This window comes from Populus euphratica, unplaced genomic scaffold, assembly GCF_000495115.2.
Source record: "Populus euphratica unplaced genomic scaffold, PopEup_1.0 scaffold116.1, whole genome shotgun sequence".
NCBI lineage: Eukaryota > Viridiplantae > Streptophyta > Magnoliopsida > Malpighiales > Salicaceae > Populus > Populus euphratica.
Genome location: NW_011499995.1, coordinates 237,789 through 257,729, shown reverse-complemented (window position 1 = coordinate 257,729; position 19,941 = coordinate 237,789). Strand labels below are relative to the sequence as shown.

Genomic DNA, 19,941 nt, shown 5'->3' with positions numbered 1-19,941 from the left:
CCTTTCTAGTCTAATTGTAAAGCTTGCAAGTCAAGCCACCTGATTTGATTTTGGCATCAGTCCGCTTTGTGTGGCCACGTGTACGTACGAGGATTAAGCAAAACCTTGAGTGATACCCTTTTCCTTTCACGTAAAGACAATAAGATAAAGAAACAGATTTCACTACTCACGCTGTATTGTTTTGACTAGTTAAATGAGCAGTGTGATGCTACGAGGTTAATTTTTTTTATGAAAATATTAAAAAAATTAAAATTTAAAAATATTAGATTTTTTTATAAAATTATATTAATAATTTTAGATTTGATTGTAATACTGGATCTAAAAGTAATATTTATAATAACATTAAATTTAAAAAACTCAAATTTAAGTGGGTCTAGCTGCAATACTAAATCTAATAGTTTTGGATATAGATCTGACTATAAAATTATGTCGTAAATGATACTAAAATATATTAATTAAAAAAACAAACATGAAGAAAAAGAAAAAAATCTGAATTAACTGAGTTAACCCATTAAACCTGAGATCCGTGTTATGAAAGTCTGATAACTAAATAGAAAAAAATTTAATATCAACAAACTAAATAAAAAAAGTTAATTAAAAAGAAAAAAAAAACATCAACATTTTTATTTTGGATTGTACTGTGCAGTCCACAGTGAAAAACATAAAAAGAAAAGAAAAAAACTGAAGGTATCAACCTTTTCACTGTGGACTGTATACAATATTAAAAGATAAAATCGAAAGAATAAAAATAATAAGAAAAAAAAATAATCTGAATCAATCGAGTTAATCGGTCAAACCTGAGATCTGTGTCATGAAAATCTAATAATTAAAGAGAAAAAATTTAATATTAAAAAAATAAATTAAAAGAATAATTACAAAACAAAAAAAACAAAAGGCATTAACTTTTTCACTGTGGATTGCACTAATCCACAGTAAAAAGCTTTCAAAGGAAAAGAAAAAAAAATAAAACAAAGGCATACATCATGGGTTAATTTTTTTTCTTGTATAAAAAATATCAAAAAATGCTAAGATATAAGAGTGTTATGTATTTCTACAAAAATATATCCAAGAGCCTTTGGTCTAGTTACAACGCTTGACCCAAGAGTAATATTTATAATAATACTAAATTTACATGACTCAAGTTTAAGTGAATCTGATTGCAACACTGAACCCAATAGCCTTGGATGTGGGTCTCGCTGCAAGGTCATATCATAAAAATATGAAAATTAAATAGATTAATTAAAAAAAGACAATAAAAAGAAAAAAAATCTGAATTAACTAGGTTAACCCTTCAAATCAGGTTAACTCGTCAAACCTTAGATTCGCGTCATGACAGTTTGATAACTAAATAGAAAAAAATTTGACGAGTTAAACCATAATTAACTGGGTTAACTTGTTGAAAGTCTGATAATTAAATAAAAAAAATTTAATATTAACAAACTAAATTAAATGAAAAAAATTAATTAAAAAGAAAAAAATAAAATTTTGGGTTAACTCGTTAAATCAGGTTAACCCATTAAACTTGGGATTCATTAGTTAACTAAATTAAAAAAAAAAATTATTAAAAGGAAAACAATAAAGAAAAAAGCAAAAAAAACCCATAAAGGCATAAAAAATAAAAAAAATGAAAACAAATATAATAATATAATTACAATAATAATAATAATAATAATTATATTATTATTATTATATATAAGTATTATTAAAAGGCGTTGCTTTCCCACGTGTTTTAGTATATTGTTAATTATTCCATGGCCATGATGGCTCTAAGACGCAAAAATTCTTGAGGAGTCTTCAGAATAATTTATTGCTTCCTAGCTTGGAGGGAGTGTCTCGGAATGTTATTGATATTATTTTTTAAAATGTTTTTTATATGAAAATAAATTAAAATAATATATTTTTTATTTTTAAAAATTTATTTTAGATATTAAAAAATCAAAACAATTTAAAAAATATAAACTAATAATTTGAAGCTAAAATATTTTTTTAAAATTTTCTAAAGCATGATTTGATAGATTTTTATAATATGGTTGGATTTTTTTAGCTTTTTTTTTTAATTATAAAGGAAAGCTTCACAGCTTTTTGAAAGAAAAGACATTAATATTAATATTAATATTATTTTAGCTAAAATTTATTTGTTTATTGGTACAACTTTTAAGTTGATAATTAAGGTTATATTTAGAAGCATGGCCGCAAGTGTGTTTTATTATAAATATAATTTTAAAAATATTTTATTAATTAATACACTATAATTTTGTATGGTTTTTAATGAAAAATTTATGTTAAAACTTCACTCAAGAAAAAAATATAATTTATATTTTTTTAGATTTGTTTTTGAAATTATAAAAATAAAAATTATTGTAATATCAAATATATATTAATTCAGTTATCAAACTTAATTGATGGTTATACTTACTTTATCAAAGAACTATTCAAATTTAATAATTTTTAATTTAGTTGTCAAAATTAATTGATGGTTATACTTACTTTATAAAGAATTATTCAAATTTAATAGTTTCAATTGTTAGGTAGGATTCCAAGAAACTTGCACAGATTTATATTATTTTATATTTAATTTTTATTAAATAAATAAGAATAATAAGATTTGAACTCGTAACTACTTGGTCGTTAAAACTCAGATATTATATTAAAATCAATCTAATAACTTAAGCTGTCAGATAAAATTTTAATCTATAATTTATATTATTTTTTAATATTTTTTTCACTCTAAAAAAATGAAATTATAGATCAAAAATAGATAATAGAAAAAATAAAAATGGAAGGCTGGGTGCTCTACTAGAGAGTTAAAAGGATAGATGAAATAGGCAAGGTATGTCGAGGTTCGCCTAGCCGTTGCTCCTTCCCAGATGGCAAGCTCTCTTTCCAACCTTCTTTTTTGGGAAGAAAAGGACAAAATTGAACTGGGAAGGTAGCTAATGTTTTAAAGAAAATATTAATTAAATTAATTTCCTCCCTTTTGCTCAAAGTAGTAAGGGGGTAATATATATATATATGAAATACTAGAGGAGGACTCTAGTACACAAACTCACAAGACTCTCACTCAGCCATAAATTAAATCATGCCCAAATCAAAGTTTATAGATATCTTAATTTATAAGTATTTTATTATAATTTATGAATTTTAGGGGGAAAGTTTATACGTTTTTAAAGGTAATTAAAAAGAAAATGCTTTGTAAAAGTAGGAATATAAACGAACAAATTTCCTTTACAACTAAAACTGCATGACATGTAAAACTGATGACTTGCCGTTCGTGTTTCTTGAACAACGAGGGTGAAGCCGTACGACTTGCAGTTAGAATCCCTTTGTTTTTTTTTTTTATATAATTGGAATGTGTTTTTTTTTTAAATAATTGTTTTACGTTTGTAAATTCGTTTTGATATATTGATATAACGAATAAAAATATACTTTAAATCAAGATAGACCGACCTATCGTCTGGGGGATGCCAATGCGCCCCAATAACCCACACAGCCACCATCTTTTCTTCCTCCGTACGTAATTCTACTTGAATTTTTGTTTTTTTAAGAAAAGAAATTATACCTTCTTGAATCTTGAGCTCTTTCATTCCAGCCATATCATTTTTCCCAGACAAACCCCAGTAACAGGCAACCAAATTGCATAGTTATGAAAAAATAAGAAAATATTAATTTTAAAAACATAAACAAGAAATAATTTTGGTGAATTAGTTAAATCATATATTAATTTTTTAAATCATTCGAGTTCAGTAGCACTGCAAGATCGTATCAGCTCTTGCTATTTCTAAATTAAAAATACAAGGGCTAATTAGCCTTGGAGCACCGATGACCATGTTTTTTCTGAAGAAATATTGTGCCAGCCATGTGAAAACTATGATCACCTCCTCCTGTTCGAGCTAGCTTCCCTCTCTTGAGACAGTGAGCATGCAATTGTGCGTGTGTGCGTGTGTACGAACAGGGCACGTAAAGAGTGCACACGTGTATACATGCAATATTGGAAATCAAATTGGTTAATGAGATGAGCAGCTGCAGCAGCCACAAGCACGTAGATCCCATAGGCACTGCAGCATTTTGTTCTGTACCCTTTTCTATCAGCTTACCTGTGTAGCTGAGATTATACCTTGCTGGAGTTGTGTGTGTGTGTGTGTGTGTGTGTGTGTCCACTGCATGCATGCGGATCGAGAACTTGTTTTTCAGAGAATAGAAGTGTGGTCCATGTAGCCATAGGCCTATCACAGAGATAGCTCATAGCTGCTCTCAAATTCACACCAAGAGGTTTGGGGCTCTCTTGTACTTAGTACACTATGCCCCCATTATTCTCAAAAGCCGAGTTATTACTTTGGTCAGTAACTATGTCATTTCATTATTTTTAAAAGTAATTTTTATTTAAAAATATTTTATTTTTTAAAATTTATTTTTGATATTGGTATTTTAAAACACGAAATTAATTTAAAATTAAAAATAAAATTAATTCTTTTAAACTCCTTTTGGATTCGCACCAAACATCACATTATTTCTTCTTCTTTTCAAGCAACTGTTGCATGTGATCATAAGGTCCTCGAAAGCTTCTAGGTTTTTTTTTTTTAAAAAAAAAACCAGAAAAAAACAAAACAGCATAACTGAAAAAAAATAAATTGAAGAGAATATTTAAATTACAGCTGGGCTATGGAAAGGAATCTGTAAATTAGACATAAACCTTTCTTTGAGAAAACCCAGCTACATCACCGTTAATTAAGGGGAAAAAAAGAAAGATGAAAATGTAAACCATTTCTATTGATTAAGTATAGACACTAATTAATTATGATTACTATTGATAAAAATAATTAATTGCAAGGTGAGATTAGCATCTATTTGTTCCTCTCTAGTACTCAAACCCCACCGGAAAATTCCACTCCGGTCACCAGCAGGGCATTTTTGGGATGGTAGAACACCCTTGAGGGAAAAAAAAAAAACATATATTATCTGGCCCTAATCAGAACATGACAGAGAGATCAAGATAAAGTAACATTAACATCATGCATATTAATTATAAGATACCATCTAATAACATCATCAGTACACATTATAATTACTGATAATCTAAAAGTTAATCCCCATGAAAATCACTGCTAACTAAGTTAAAACTCCAAGAACATGGAGTTTAAGATAATGATGTTTAACCCTAAAAGAAACACCAAACAAGGCATCTCCAATCTCATTGATTACTTTGTAAACCTCGTCGCTTTCAAAGAGCCCATAATCAACCCAAACATCAAGAAACTAATCATAGCTTATAAACGGAGGGTAAGGTCAATATTTGTAGGGTCATTAGGATCATCATTATCAGTACTTGTTGAAAGATCATAACCACTACCACTACCGCTACCAATATCATGATCAAGAGAAGCAGCAGCTGCAGAGACACCATAAAACCCACCATAATGAGGAGCCGAAACATAGACACCATTTGTACTGGGTGGTGCTGGAAACTGGTAGTTGGTAATCATCATGGGGTGGTCTAGTGCCTGCTGATGATATCGGTGGTATTGGTTAAGAAAGGGCACTGCAGGAGTACTTGCTGGCGGTGGGAGGTTATGGTTAAGAAATGATGAAGGGATAATCAAAGAAGGGTCTGTTGAGATGCTAGTGTTGAGGGTGGTGTTGTTTCTTCGTAGAGCAGCTCTTTCACGTTTGTGGGCATTTTGATGGCCACCAAGAGCTTGAGAGGTGTAGAACCTGCGAGGACAGTACAGACATGGAAAGTGACGAGAAGAGGAGGGTTGGGGTAGGCTTGTTGAGCTTTTCTTTGTGGGTTTTGAAGAAGAAGAAGAAGAAGGGTACTGTTGGTGTTGATGGTTGAGGAAGTTGAAGATTGATGGGTCTGCCATTGTTTAATTTTCCAGAGAAAAGGGGATGAGAGTGTGAGGGTCAGTGAGGAAGTGAGATTTTTATGGGGTTTAAGGTTTTTTGTTTGTACGTGTAGAGAGAGAATGGATGGATATGATTGGTTGTGAGTAAGTGGACGGAAATGCCCCTCTATGTCTTCACACACATGGGCAGTTTGAACCTTTATTGGGTTTAAGATGATGATCAATTGGTGTTGTTCATAACTGATTCCTAATTAAGATTATGATTTTACCCAGATAAAAAACATAGATATTAAAGAAACAAGAAAATAATGTTAGACAAAAATAATAGTCATTAAGTTATTGATTTATTCACAAGATATATTGATTTATTCACAAGATATGAATAAATTTTAACTCTTAAATTTATTGATGTGATAAATTAATCTAAATTATATTTTTTTATTAAATTTTTTTTAAATAATATTATTTTAATAAAATAAAAAATTACTTCAAAGTAAATTCCGCTCCAAGCTAAACTCTGGATCACTAGTTACATCAAATTTTATAATTATAGTAAATGGGTAATTGTTTGGTCATGTTTTTTTATAAACTTTATCAATTTTCAATAAATCTTGACATTAAAGTTAAAATTTGGTGATGATTGGTAATCACAGCACTAAAGCTTATTATTTTATTGCATGCTATTAAAATTTTGACATGCATGAATTTCGAGAGTGGGTGAGAAAGATTCCAAAATTCGTTTCATTTTATTAGGGTTCCATGTCTAGCTAGCAAACATGAACATTGCCCCATAATTAAGCAAAACAAAAATCATAGACTACTTTTAGTTCATTAAGAAAATAATGTTAGACAAAAATAATGGGCATTAATATTAATATTCACAATATATATATAAATCTCAACTCAATAGTTAAATTTATTGATCCAATAAATCAATTTAAATTATAATTTTTTATTAAAAAATTATAAATAATATTATTTTAATAAAATAAAAAAATTACTTCACAGTAAACTCTCTGGATCACGAGTTACATCCAATTTTATAATTATAGTAGATGGATAATTGTTTGGTCATGTTTTTTTTTATAAACTTTATCAATTTTCAATAAATCCTGACATTAAAGTTAAAATTTGGTGATGATTGGTAATCACAGCACTAAAGCTTATTATTTTATTGCATGCTATTAAAATTTTGACATGCATGAATTTCGAGAGTGGGTGAGAAAGATTCCAAAATTCGTTTCATTTTATTAGGGTTCCATGTCTAGCTAGCAAACATGAACATTGCCCCATAATTAAGCAAAACAAAAATCATAGACTACTTTTAGCTCGCTAATTCAACTATTTACACAGTGGCTAATATGTTTTTCTTTCGATAATAGTTTTTTTTTTTTAATAAAAAGTTTAGATTACGATTGAGCATAACTATTTATCTTATTGATTGAAGTTTGATGTATTGAATCTTTAAATATGTTTGGTGTTACAATTGAACAATCATTTCATTATTTTTTGATTTTTTTAAAATTAATTTTTTGTTTTTAATTTTTTAATAAGTTAATATTAATAAATTTTATATATAAATATATAAATTAAGAGATGGTTTTGAAATGCAGTACAAATCATACTTTTTTAAAAATTAATTTTTAATATATTTTAGATTGTTTAATACACTGATTTAAAAAAAATTATTTTAATATATTTTAATATAAAAACATTTTAAAAAATAATTATCTATCAAAATATAAGGTGGACGGAAATGCCCCTCTATGTCTTCACACACATGGGCAGTTTGAACCTTTATTGGGTTTAAGATGATGATCAATTGGTGTTGTTCATAACTGATTCCTAATTAAGATTATGATTTTACCCAGATAAAAAACATAGATATTAAAGAAACAAGAAAATAATGTTAGACAAAAATAATAGTCATTAAGTTATTGATTTATTCACAAGATATATTGATTTATTCACAAGATATGAATAAATTTTAACTCTTAAATTTATTGATGTGATAAATTAATCTAAATTATATTTTTTTATTATTGATCCAATAAATCAATTTAAATTATAATTTTTTATTAAAAAATTATAAATAATATTATTTTAATAAAATAAAAAAATTACTTCACAGTAAACTCTCTGGATCACGAGTTACATCCAATTTTATAATTATAGTAGATGGATAATTGTTTGGTCATGTTTTTTTTTATAAACTTTATCAATTTTCAATAAATCTTGACATTAAAGTTAAAATTTGGTGATGATTGGTAATCACAGCACTAAAGCTTATTATTTTATTGCATGCTATTAAAATTTTGACATGCATGAATTTCGAGAGTGGGTGAGAAAGATTCCAAAATTCGTTTCATTTTATTAGGGTTCCATGTCTAGCTAGCAAACATGAACATTGCCCCATAATTAAGCAAAACAAAAATCATAGACTACTTTTAGTTCATTAATTCAACTATTTATACAGTGGCTAATATGTTTTTCTTTCAATAATAGTTTTTTTTTTAAAAAAAAGTTTAGATTACGATTGAACATAACTATTTGTCTTATTGATTGAAGTTTGATGTATTGAATCTTTAAATATGTTTGGTGTTACAATTGAACAATCATTTCATTATTTTTTGATTTTTTAAAATTAATTTTTTGTTTTTAATTTTTTTAATAAGTTAATATTAAAAATTTTATATATAAATATATAAATTAAGAGATGGTTTTGAAATGCAGTACAAATCATACTTTTTTAAAAATTAATTTTTAATATATTTTAGATTGTTTAATACACTGATTTAAAAAAAATTATTTTAATATATTTTAATATAAAAACATTTTAAAAAATAATTATCTATCAAAATATAAGCAGACCCTCAAAACTTAGAAAAAAAAAAGTATTAATTAATAATCACCTCAACATGACATATGATGATTTGACGCATGTATGGGCTTTGATTTTTTGATTCATGAAGAAAATGTCTCTTTGTCCCATCAACAACTACTTAAGAGAGAATTGTGGCGAAGTTATTCTTCTTTATTTCATCCTCCTGTCTACTCTTGCAGTGCTAGCCAGTAGTTACCACTTGCCACACCCTATATATATATATATATATATATATATATATATATATTAAAACTCAAATTTGTGACTCAACCCGCATATAAATTAAGAGATGGTTTTGCACTTTTTTTAAAATTAAAATTTTAATATATTTTAGATTATTAATAATTTTATAAAAAAATATTTTAATATTATTTTAATATAAAAACATTTTAAAGAATAATTACCTATCAAAATATAAGCAGACCCTCAAAACTTAGAAAAAAAAAAGTATTAATTAATAATCACCTCAACATGACATATGATGATTGGACGCATGTATGGGCTTTGATTTTTTGATTCATGAAGAAAATGTCTCTTTGTCCCATCAACAACTACTTAAGAGAGAATTGTGGCGAAGTTATTCTTCTTTATTTCATCCTCCTGTCTACTCTTGCAGTGCTAGCCAGTATATATAGCATCAAGTACCACCATTCTAGCTATCTTCTCAACTGCTTTAAAAAAAAAGAAAAATAAAAGTTGAACGAGTTAGCAACTAAGTTTGTGTTCGGATTTTGAGAAGTGTTTGAGAGTGTAATGGTTATTTTTTAAAATATATTTTATTTAAAAATATATTAAAATATAAAAAATTAATTTTAAAAACATATTTTTAAAGCACAGAATAAATCTTGTACACAAAAACAATATCCTTCATGGTTTGTATGTGGCCAGCTTGAGCAAAAAATTATTATGTTGGCAGCAAAGGCATAATTAAGAGTGTAACGACAGTCAATTCCATGCCATGGATGTGTACAAACAAAGTTATATAGGGCATGACACATCAACATGTACTAACAGAGGTGCCACCGTATGCATACAGTTACATCTTAAAGTTTTGAAAGATTTTCCTAGGTTGGCTTGCAGGAGAGAGAAGGGCAGAATGGGAACACTATTTTGGAAGGAAAAAAATATGGGATCAAAAGGAAAGGATTGATATCTATGTACTTATTACTCCCTTTCCTGAGTGCATTGAGTGTTCAGTGTCAGTCTTGAGCGGTGCTGCAGCCCTATATCACCAAAATTTCTACCCAGTGTATGCGGGGTTTTTTATATATATATATATATACAGTGGGTTGTTTTTTAAAATATATTTTATTTTGAAAAATATTAATTTTTTATTTATTTTAAGGATTTATTTTCATAACAGCACATAAAAAATAATAAGTTTTTTAAAAGACATGACAACAGGCACTGCTTCTGAGCCAAAATGATAGCAGACTCACACACACGGATACATAAAATTGCATGGGGGAAACTGAATAGGCCAAACATCGGAGTTGCTATACAGTTTTGTCTGTGTGAGAGAGAGGAATAACTGGGAACATGGCCCGAATCAACACGGGGAAAATGGGTTAAAGTTTGTTATTGGTTGTTTTTTTAATAAAAATAAAAAAATTATTTTAAAGAAAAAAATACTTTCAAATGCATTTCAAACCGTCTCTTAAACTTTTTTTTATATATTTTCTCTTTGTATAGGTGTGTATAAACACACCAACATATATCTTTTTATTCATTTTGATTTTGAGCTTACCAATTATTGAATTTAATTATGTTTTCACTCACCAATTATTGAATTTAATTATGTTTTCACCCGAATGTTTATATATATATATATATATAACTTCTTAAAATAAAATATTATATAATATATTTTATTATATATATATATATATATATATAACTTCTTAAAATAAAATATTATATAATATATTTTATAGTTATTTATGGTTAATTTAATATATGATCCAAGTTATGAATTAGATGGGTTAATTCAGATTAATATTTTTTAAAAATAATTAAAACAATAGTAATTAAATTTTAACCTAGTTATAAGTTAACTCCTTAAATTAACTAGAATAAAACATGTCAACTTTAGACTTAATTCTTTGATGATCCAAGCTCGAGGGTGAGCGTTTCGAGTCACCTCACATAGCTGACATATCTATGATATTTGATCTTTGTACCCCCCCACCCAACACACACAAATATATATATATATGATGAGTAATTAGTTAAGCCAAAGTATATGTACACACGTGCCCATGCATATTTGGTAAAGCTATAGTATTTATCTATTAATATAATTTAACACATTTCAAACTTGCAGGAAGAATGATACTATTCCCTTCTCAACGATGAAGGGCCACGTCAGCTAAACCACACTGAGGTCTGAGAGACTGAGTGAGTGGATGTGTGGTGTGATTATTATGGACTGAAATATTGCAGTTGCAGTACTGTGACTCCATAGGTTAGTGACTAGTGAGGTGTGACTAGCTCAGGCCCCCAGAACAACCCCACCCCACCCGCCCCAAAAAAAAAACCAGGTGGGTTCTTAAGGTTGATGGCTGATCATGTGACAGGGAATTATTGGGTTTCCTGTAATGGGTTGTTTTAGGTTGGCTTGTCATAACATCAAAAAAAATAATTAATTAATTCAAAGCAGAAAAAAATTCAAAAATTTGCAAAACTACTGTTCAACGCCACGCCAAACACCATGCACTCCTTTTTAATACTGCTGAAGGACATTACAGGTTATAACACGAACTTGATAAGTCATCCAAATAAACTCTTTTCAATTAGTTCCATTTGAGTTGCATAGCATAGCATATGTATTAAATATAGCTCGGCTGACGGGCTAACTCGGAACTCGGCTAATTAGGTTAATAATCACCTGAGTTAAAATACAATGTTATTTTTATTTTTTATTTTTAAATAAAATTACTTTATATTTGTTTTTTAACTCGTGCCGTGACAGGTTTGATTATCGTGCTGCATGCTTAATTAGGATAATGAGATATATACGTTTATGTTTATGTCTATCTTTAAATAAAATTACTTTATATTTGTTTTTTTAACTCGTGCCGTGACAGGTTTAATTATCCTGCTGCATACTTAATTAGGATGATGAGATATACACGTTTATGTTTATGTCTATCCATATAAAAGTATTAAAAATTTATATAACTAATAATAATGTATAAGCAATGGAATGCAACGTATATATAAAGTTGTAAAAGAAACCAATAAACATCATGTTATTTGCATTGGCTTACTGATTAAATAAATTTGTACCTCGAATTATCTTATTGACTATTAATAATGATCGAACAAGGATTGATTATAAGTTTTTTTTTAATGTAATTATTATTATAATTTTTTACTTTAAATTATTTTATTATGATTTTGAATTTTTTTAATATATTTGTATAAAAAAAATTATTTTAATATATTTTCAAATAAAAAAATATTTTTAAAAAATAACAGCTATCAAAATCAATTCTTTATATATATATATACATATAAAGATGCTACCAAACTCTGACCTCTTATGTCAAATGGGAATTGCTTATTTGGGCATCTGGGGCCATGAGAAGCACTAGGCTTAGGCAGGCCCAATGGATCATTCCTTGCAAAAAAGTCCAAATTTCATTTTAAAACGAAGGACCCACCACTACCCGCCAAAATTAAGTGGCCTAACAAGCAGCACCATGAGACGATCACCAGGATTGCCACGCATCGCGTCTGCACTTGCATGTTTGGTAGGACTTCATCAAGCATATTCAATACCTCTAAGAGCAAAAATGGGAATCATCTCGAGAGCTTAAGAATGTAAAACTTTAACCCACTAATTATTAAATTGAGGTATTTACAGCTTGTATGGGGCTAGTCGTCTGCCAGTCAGTCATTTCGAGATGAGATGACTAAAAAGAAACATTTACAGTGTCAGCAAAGAATCCAGCTCCATTGAGATGACTTAGATGTTTCAGTTGCTGATGTCAAAGTACCTTGGATCTTCCGGGAAATGGTAATCTACATTTAACTGTCAAAGAAAGCAAAACAAATTCTAGTAAGACACCAGAAAGAAAATAGTAACATATTTTTTTATGTCCATATCAGCACTCTTCCCACATTCAGAATGAAGACAACTTGCTCTCAAGCGTTTTAGCTTCTTCGTGTGTCTCACTCCCACTCGCAAGGAAAACTTGCTGGGGTTCTCCCACTTCTGTTGCACTGTGTGGCCAAGTTTTTACTTCCCCTTTTACGCACTGCCCATGTTTCTTGTTAGTTTTAAACTTTTCCCCCATTGAAACTCGACAAGGACACCTTCACTTGGAAGTCATGGAAGAAAGTCTTGAAAGAATTCTTCACACGTGATTATCTAATCAGAATTACTAAACTAGGATATAAAATCAAGCATGTGCAATTTACCAAATGTCTTGAACTCTAAAACAATGCTACTTGGAGAAGGAAAAAAAATAAAGAAATTTAAGCAGTCTTAATGATGCCAATAATATTTGTTGCATATGCCCAGCAACCAATTATGATTCCGAGGAACTGGAATTTAATCAGCTGCTTCAACATCACTATCAATATTTACCAGAAATGAGCATCAAACCTATATATGTACCGTTTCAACTTTCAACACATCGGGGCAATTCATTCACTATTTGTGCACACAGCTAAGTGGAGTGATGACACTTGGAAGCCACATATTGCATGAATTTAAAATCACATACCTTGCCCTCATCAGCATCTGAATGGCGTTGAGGGAACACAACTCTCAAGTCATTGTATAAGTAGAACCTACGCTCCCCTTCTACACCTAAGCTCATCTTTTGTGGTATAGCTATAGGATCAGATATGCATTTCTTAACTGATTTAGAAGATTTCTTCGGTGAAGGGCATAGAAAACGGAGATGAAGTGCATAACGAAGAGCACCACCACCGGGAGTATTTTCATTTATCTTTGAACAACAGTGAGTTGGTTTTCTGTCGGTTTTATTGCATGTTTCCACCCCAGCGGACTCCTTCCCTGCAGTCCTCTGGCATTTAGGAGCACTGCAGTTGGCCTCAAGCATCAAAGAGTCCACAGTCACCTTCTCTACATTTCGAGATTGCTTGGGGAAACTCCTCGCATCAACCACATCCACTATATCACAGGATTCACTTCCTTTAATTTTACTCTTCTGGCCATCAGAAGCTGCAGGGTATACAGGATGGCTTTTCTGTGATACTGGTGACACCTTGTCTTTCACTTTTGTGTCCAAACCCATCTGTCCTTGTTTCAGTTCTGTCGAAGTTGGTCCGGAAGAAGCCAAAGAGACCTTCTGGCGCAGGAATGTCTGTGTTGATATTAACAGCAAGAAAGAGGTAGAATAAGTTAAAAATCTAGGTCAAACTATAAATCTTTAGGTTTGAATGAATGAATGTGGCAATGCAAGAACAAAAAAAAAACAAAAAACAAAACAAAAACAGCTGCTGGTAACCTGTTTCATGATTGTGGTTACATCAGAACAAAAACCCTATATTCAATTAAACAATGAGGAGCTTAGTAAAAAAAGAAAAAAAATTAGGCTCAACCTTCTGATTCTTGTTTCCGAAAAAACTCCATCAAATTGTCTAGCTCATTTTCGAAAGTATAGGTAGCAATCAATTAACAGAATTGTTTAAAAAGTTTTTGATTGGGAAAAGAACTCATTTTAACTCATTCTAGTCACTCACAAATATCATTATCTAGGAAGGTGATAGTAATCAGGAAACTCAAGAAGCTGAATGCCAACAAATAACCAATTGCTCATGGTGCATCAATTCTCATACTAGATACAAGAATATATGTATTTAAATAAAGTTCAACAGCAAATCATACTTATTATGCCTGAATGTACTAGAGACAATGATCCAAGTGCTACTACATCTTACTTTGGTGCCAGCAGGCATGTCACTCAGATCATAGTTGCAAAAGAATGTGTGAAGAGGAGTTTTCTCCGGATTGCTGATAACCTGAAGAAAGCAAGCCAGTTTGATAGTAAATAACACATCTCTTACATCAACAACCCACCTATTAGCTACAAAAATCCGCAGCTGCATAAAGTTTGAAGGAAACAGAACAAAGATGTCTAATATTGTGATTTAGCATTAGACCCAAATGCCAATAAAATGTAAAATAAATAAAAGATAAATACTACTCCTCACAGCTGAAGACAAAATATAAGCAAGACCCCTAGAACAGCAAACTCCTAAAGGATGTGATGAAAGAAAGACATTCTCATCAAATTGGTTGATCACAGTCCCATCCATTAAATGTGACTAAGGTGGAAAAAGGTTCCACCAAAAATCAAGAGCATAAACATAAAGAAGGCCGCCAAAATATGTAAAACCACGTTAAAGGTGGAAGAAACAATTTGAAAACAAGAAATCATCGTTTATCTAAGGAACTCAGGACCACCAAAAAGGTTTGCAGAGAGATATAAAGTACCAGTTGTATTCGACCTTTCATGGGTATATGCAAGCGACTCCTAACAATTTGAGAATCATCATTGCTTAGGCATCTTTTAAATTTTTGTTCCCTACACTTGCTTGATGATGAATTTCTACTAAGATCTATGGATGCATAATACAGTAGATAGCAATCTCCATCTACACTGGTCACTGAAAATGGAAGCTTCTGTGATTGCGGTGAAAAGTTCCCTCCAGTAATGCTTAAAACAGCTAGGAAGCCATCAATTCTCTGAAGGTAGAACATGCCATCCAAAAGAATAAAATATCAGATGTTTTCCAAGAAATGAAACAAAAACCAAACACCAAAATACACATAGCATCACATAGCTACTTACCTGAGTGAATCTTCCACAAAAAAACCGTCCAGACAGTAGTGACTCCTCAAATGAACCAACCAAGGACCTCCTAACAGAAAGACCACCCAAACTTCTCAGTTGCCTTATGCATTGGGCTGGAGCAGATTCTCGACATAAAGGTGACCAACCTGAGTCAGTAGTGCCTTCCAAGGAAGATGGACAAAACTCTTTACAGAAGCCAATATCTTCAAATGATCTGCTTGAGATCCTGAACTCCGCTTCTTCAGAAGCAAAGTTAATGGCTGAGTCATTTTTGTCAAATGAATGCCCTATTTTTTCTAAATTCAAACAGCAATCCTCAAATTGGCTCTTGACCTCTCTGCATCCTCCTGCAGTACTCATACTTACACAAGACTTTGGACCTAGAGGAGACAGAGAGAGTGGAGATGAAAATCCCTTTTGGGAGGATACCTTAGACTCTAGGTAATGATTGTGTCCAGGAGAGTACAAACAATTAACGCAAGAGAGCGCATCATTTTTTTCCAATAATGGACCATCAGTCAAACAAACAGACCTCCTAGCACTATTGTCACATGGCACATTCTTTTGTTCCCAGCAGTCAGATAAGGATCGAGATGGCACACTAATATGAATTTTTCTACCAACATTTGGTTTCTTGTAGTCATGTGACGCAGAACCTTTGAAATGATCAGCATGAGTAGGGCAACTCATCCGAGAAGTATTGCAGCTGATATCCAAAGATTCACCATTAAATTGTTTTGCAGAAAGCATATCATTTAAAGGCGATGACAGTAACCGCTTCCTGACAAGGGATCCACTTGACTCAGCCTCATTAATCGTGACACCATCAACAGCAGAAGAACACACATGATCAGCAGAAAGAATCTCAAATTCATTATTTAAAGAAATCATTCCATGTGATTTAAAACCCACAATCCTAGAAGCAGGGATTGGAATATTCCTCCCACTTTTAGGAGTACAACAACTAACTTCATCCACAGAACCAGTTTTCAACCCATGAAAATTGGAAACAACATCCACTGCCCTTCCAAATTCAAATGAATTCTCTGAATATTTCGAAAGATCCAAGGAGGGTTTCCCCTGGAAATTTCCTAATGAGGAAGTCCTAGCATGCCCAACTGTTCGGCCAATATTTCCTCCACCCAATCCACTTATGCCAGCATATTGCAGTGGGCTTTGCAAAAAAGTGCCCAACGACGCTGCTGGAATTTCATTAGCACTATCAGTAGAGGAAACTTGTGGCAAACCCATAACTAAAATTTGAAGAAACTAATATCTACTTATCCAGCACAGCTGAATAAATTACCACTCCCTTCTCTCTGTTTTACAAGAGCAGCATTTTAATTTCACAACATAAATTGCCACCGGCTCAACTTTGCTAACAGATTAGAAACTGCTCCTCTAACTAACTACTGAAAACAGATTCCAGACTCCTAATCCTATCAATGTAGTTGAATGAAAGCTGAAAGAGCATGACAATCAAATGTAAATGAATCCCACAAAACTTTTTCCTTACTATAAAGGAGAAAGTACTATGCATCCACCAAAGGCATCCACATTTCACATACAACTCCTTTATGGGACTGAGTAGAGAATGCCAAACACACCATCACTATCCAACCATAACGGGTAGCCCGGATTTGTTTACCTCCCAACCAGCAAGCGATGAAGCAACAAGAATTCATACTCGAACAGAGTGATACTCTCTGCCTGATAAAAATTAAATAATAAAAAAAAAGAGTTAGTTGTCTATCTTGAACAATATGATTTAAACCAGAATTTTCAATGAACTAGGTAAATTTCCAATATTTCTCATACACGACCACAACATGAATCGTTAATTGATCAAACACGGATCACCATAACCTACTAATGATCTAATCCAAATTGCAAATATAGTAAACTCCAGTATAAGAGAAGAAAGAACCCAAAAGGACAAAACTACCATCGAGTACACCAAAACTACTAAGACATACAACAAATGTAATCCATTAGTAGTCTAAAGCAGCATAACCATAACCAAAAACAACAAAGCAAAAGTATCTCAGAATCAAAGCAAAGTCTCATCAACTATCTAGTCAAGCCAAAACATCAAACAACAAGAAATCATTTGAGTTGCAAAACCAACAAGGCAAAGAGAATATACTTAAAGCACATAAACTGATTCCTTGACATGATCAACAAACAAAAACCTCAAATGGGTTGCTTATAAGGCACACATTCACTTCAAACCCAATCTGAAACCATCCATCACAAGCAACATTTATTATTTTAAATTAAAGCAGCATATTTTATCATCAAAACCCACAAAAAGATAACCAAACCCGGAACACAATTTAAGCTTAATTATCAAATAAGCAAAAAATAAAATAAAATTGATGATTGTTTCAAGTTAAAGCAGCGTATTATTAAAAAAAATTAAGAGAAACCCAGAGACCAATCAGAGTCTAATCATCAAAATTATCAAAAACATAATTAAGTAAATTTTAATCACATGAATGTGCAAGCCACAGCAATCTGATTAGCAGGCCCACCAAAAGAAAAGTTGAGCAAGGATTCTGATGGATAAGTAATTTCAAAGATGATCTTCCATATAATTCAATCAAATCAAAATCTCCGTCCAGATCATGTCAGAAATATATATACTATAACAACTGAATTTCCAGATAAATAAAGATTAAAACAGGAGAAGTGTACATTTATTGGTGACTTTTTTTTTTTCCTTTTCTGTATTGGGTTTTTGATAGAGAGAAAGTGGGTGTGAAGAAGTTGTAGAAGAAGAATGGGAAAGAAGAACCTTGCCCAAGGGCATGTTTATAATCCCAAGAAAGAGAGAGACAGAAGAGTCATTACATTAGCATAATCAACCTTACGTTTTGTTACTTTTCTCATTTCAATTTCATGGCTGTAATTTCAAAATTAAGCTCTCTCTGCGCCCCCCGTTCTTCACTTCCACTTCTTTCCTTAGCCATAAAATTTGCAAGAAACTTCCTTTAGATGCTTTTTTTTTTTTCTTACCCTATGCTACTTTACATTACTTATTCAAAACTTAAACACTATTAACTTAATATATAATTGGCCGTGCTTTACTCTAGGTAAAATTAATTTTTTAATATAAAAAAATCTTAGAGTTTTTAATTATTTTTCTAGTAGAAAAAATATATGAGAATTAATTTAATATGACTTAGTCATCTTGATAGTTTTAAAAATAACTTGAATAACCGGTAAAAACATAGTTTGACTCAAAATAAATATTTAAAATAAGATTTCATTTAATAAATATTGAGATAATAATATATTTGATCTATTCAGGTCCACCCAGGTTAACTTATCAATTTGCATACCAAGTGATGAAATTATGATAATCTTATAAAAAAAAATACAAACAAATTACAAAGTCAATTTCTTATAAATTTAATATTAAATGATAAAAGTAGAAAACAATCAATTAAAAAGACCAAAAAAATTATGTGAGTCAACTCAGGTTAACTTGTCAAACTCGCAATCTGGGTTATGAGACCGAGATAATCTAATAAAAAAAATAAAAAAATTATGAAGTCTAATTCTTAATTAACCTAGTGTTGAAAAATAAAATTAAAAAAAATAGATTAAAAAGGGACATAAAAAACAATTGGGGTCAATTAGGATTAACCCATCAAACCCGTGACCTGATTCATAAGATATGTATAACCTCATAGAAAGTATATCAAAATAAATCACAAAGTTTAATTCCTTATTAATCCAATGCTGAATGATGAAATTAATAAAGAAAAAAAGATTAATTAGGTAAAGAAAAAAAATACTAGAGGTAACCGAGTTGATCTATTAAACTTGTTATTCAGGTCATGAGTATATGATAACCTAATAAAAAATAAATAAATAAAAATTACATAGCTCAATCCTCAATAAGTCTAATGTGAAAAAATGTTATTATATATATATATATATATGAAAAAAACAAAGAAAGTATATAAAAACATTATTCAAGTTAATAGTATAATATGACGGGAGTACACTAAAAACCCCTTATTTTTTTAGTTTTTTTTGTGTTAATTTTTATGACAAATGTATTTTGTAAGAGATGTCCCTCTTAACATGTTTATATTATTCATACATGAGGTTTTTTATTAAAAAAATATTTTCTTAGTTATTTTTATTTTTTTATTTAAAGAAACTAAACATTGTACTTAATAATTTTATTTTTTTTCTAGTTTGTTTAGAATTTTTATTACTTTTCTTTTATTTCTAGGTTTTCTACTTTGTTTAGATTAATTTTTAGGTTTAATTAAGGAATTGTAAACTTATTAAAAAAGCAAACTACTTGAAAGAAATATTCAATAGTAAAATTATAAACTAAGATTTTGATCTTTATTTTTAAGAT

At 30.3% G+C, this 19,941-nt stretch overlaps 2 protein-coding genes across 5 annotated transcripts; both read right to left on the bottom strand.

Moving 5' to 3' along the window:
- Positions 1-5,264: 5,264 nt before the first annotated feature.
- On the bottom strand, positions 5,265-5,861 carry LOC105140589 (zinc finger protein 7-like). Its single transcript, XM_011047470.1, has one exon. It carries the CDS (start codon positions 5,859-5,861, stop codon positions 5,265-5,267), a length of 597 nt encoding a protein of 198 aa, XP_011045772.1.
- Positions 5,862-12,542: 6,681 nt separating this feature from the next.
- On the bottom strand, positions 12,543-18,553 carry LOC105140587 (meiosis chromosome segregation family protein). 4 transcript variants are annotated; one of them, XM_011047468.1, is made up of 6 exons: positions 18,414-18,553; positions 15,558-17,270; positions 15,200-15,451; positions 14,644-14,724; positions 13,461-14,066; positions 12,543-12,763 (listed from the first exon to the last, which is right to left on the bottom strand). In XM_011047468.1, exons 2-6 carry the CDS (start codon positions 16,809-16,811, stop codon positions 12,707-12,709), a joined length of 2,250 nt encoding a protein of 749 aa, XP_011045770.1. In that variant the 5' UTR covers positions 16,812-17,270; positions 18,414-18,553; the 3' UTR covers positions 12,543-12,706. The 4 variants fall into 4 exon arrangements, with proteins under 4 accessions (XP_011045770.1, XP_011045771.1, XP_011045768.1 ...); XM_011047469.1 differs by having other exon boundaries at positions 18,434-18,553; XM_011047466.1 differs by lacking the exon at positions 18,414-18,553 and adding an exon at positions 18,095-18,407.
- Positions 18,554-19,941: the final 1,388 nt, after the last annotated feature.

Excerpts from the sequence above, each read along its gene's own strand:
- LOC105140587 (XM_011047468.1), bottom strand. The coding sequence starts at position 16,811 with ATGGGTTTGCCACAAGTTTCCTCTACTGATAGTGCTAATGAAATTCCA. Across the intron at positions 14,725-15,199 it reads TGAAAGGTCGAATACAACTG|GTTATCAGCAATCCGGAGAA; the intron begins GTACTTTATATC and ends TGCTTTCTTCAG. Across the intron at positions 12,764-13,460 it reads CAGATGCTGATGAGGGCAAG|TTAAATGTAGATTACCATTT; the intron begins GTATGTGATTTT and ends TTTCTTTGACAG.
- LOC105140589 (XM_011047470.1), bottom strand. The coding sequence starts at position 5,861 with ATGGCAGACCCATCAATCTTCAACTTCCTCAACCATCAACACCAACAG.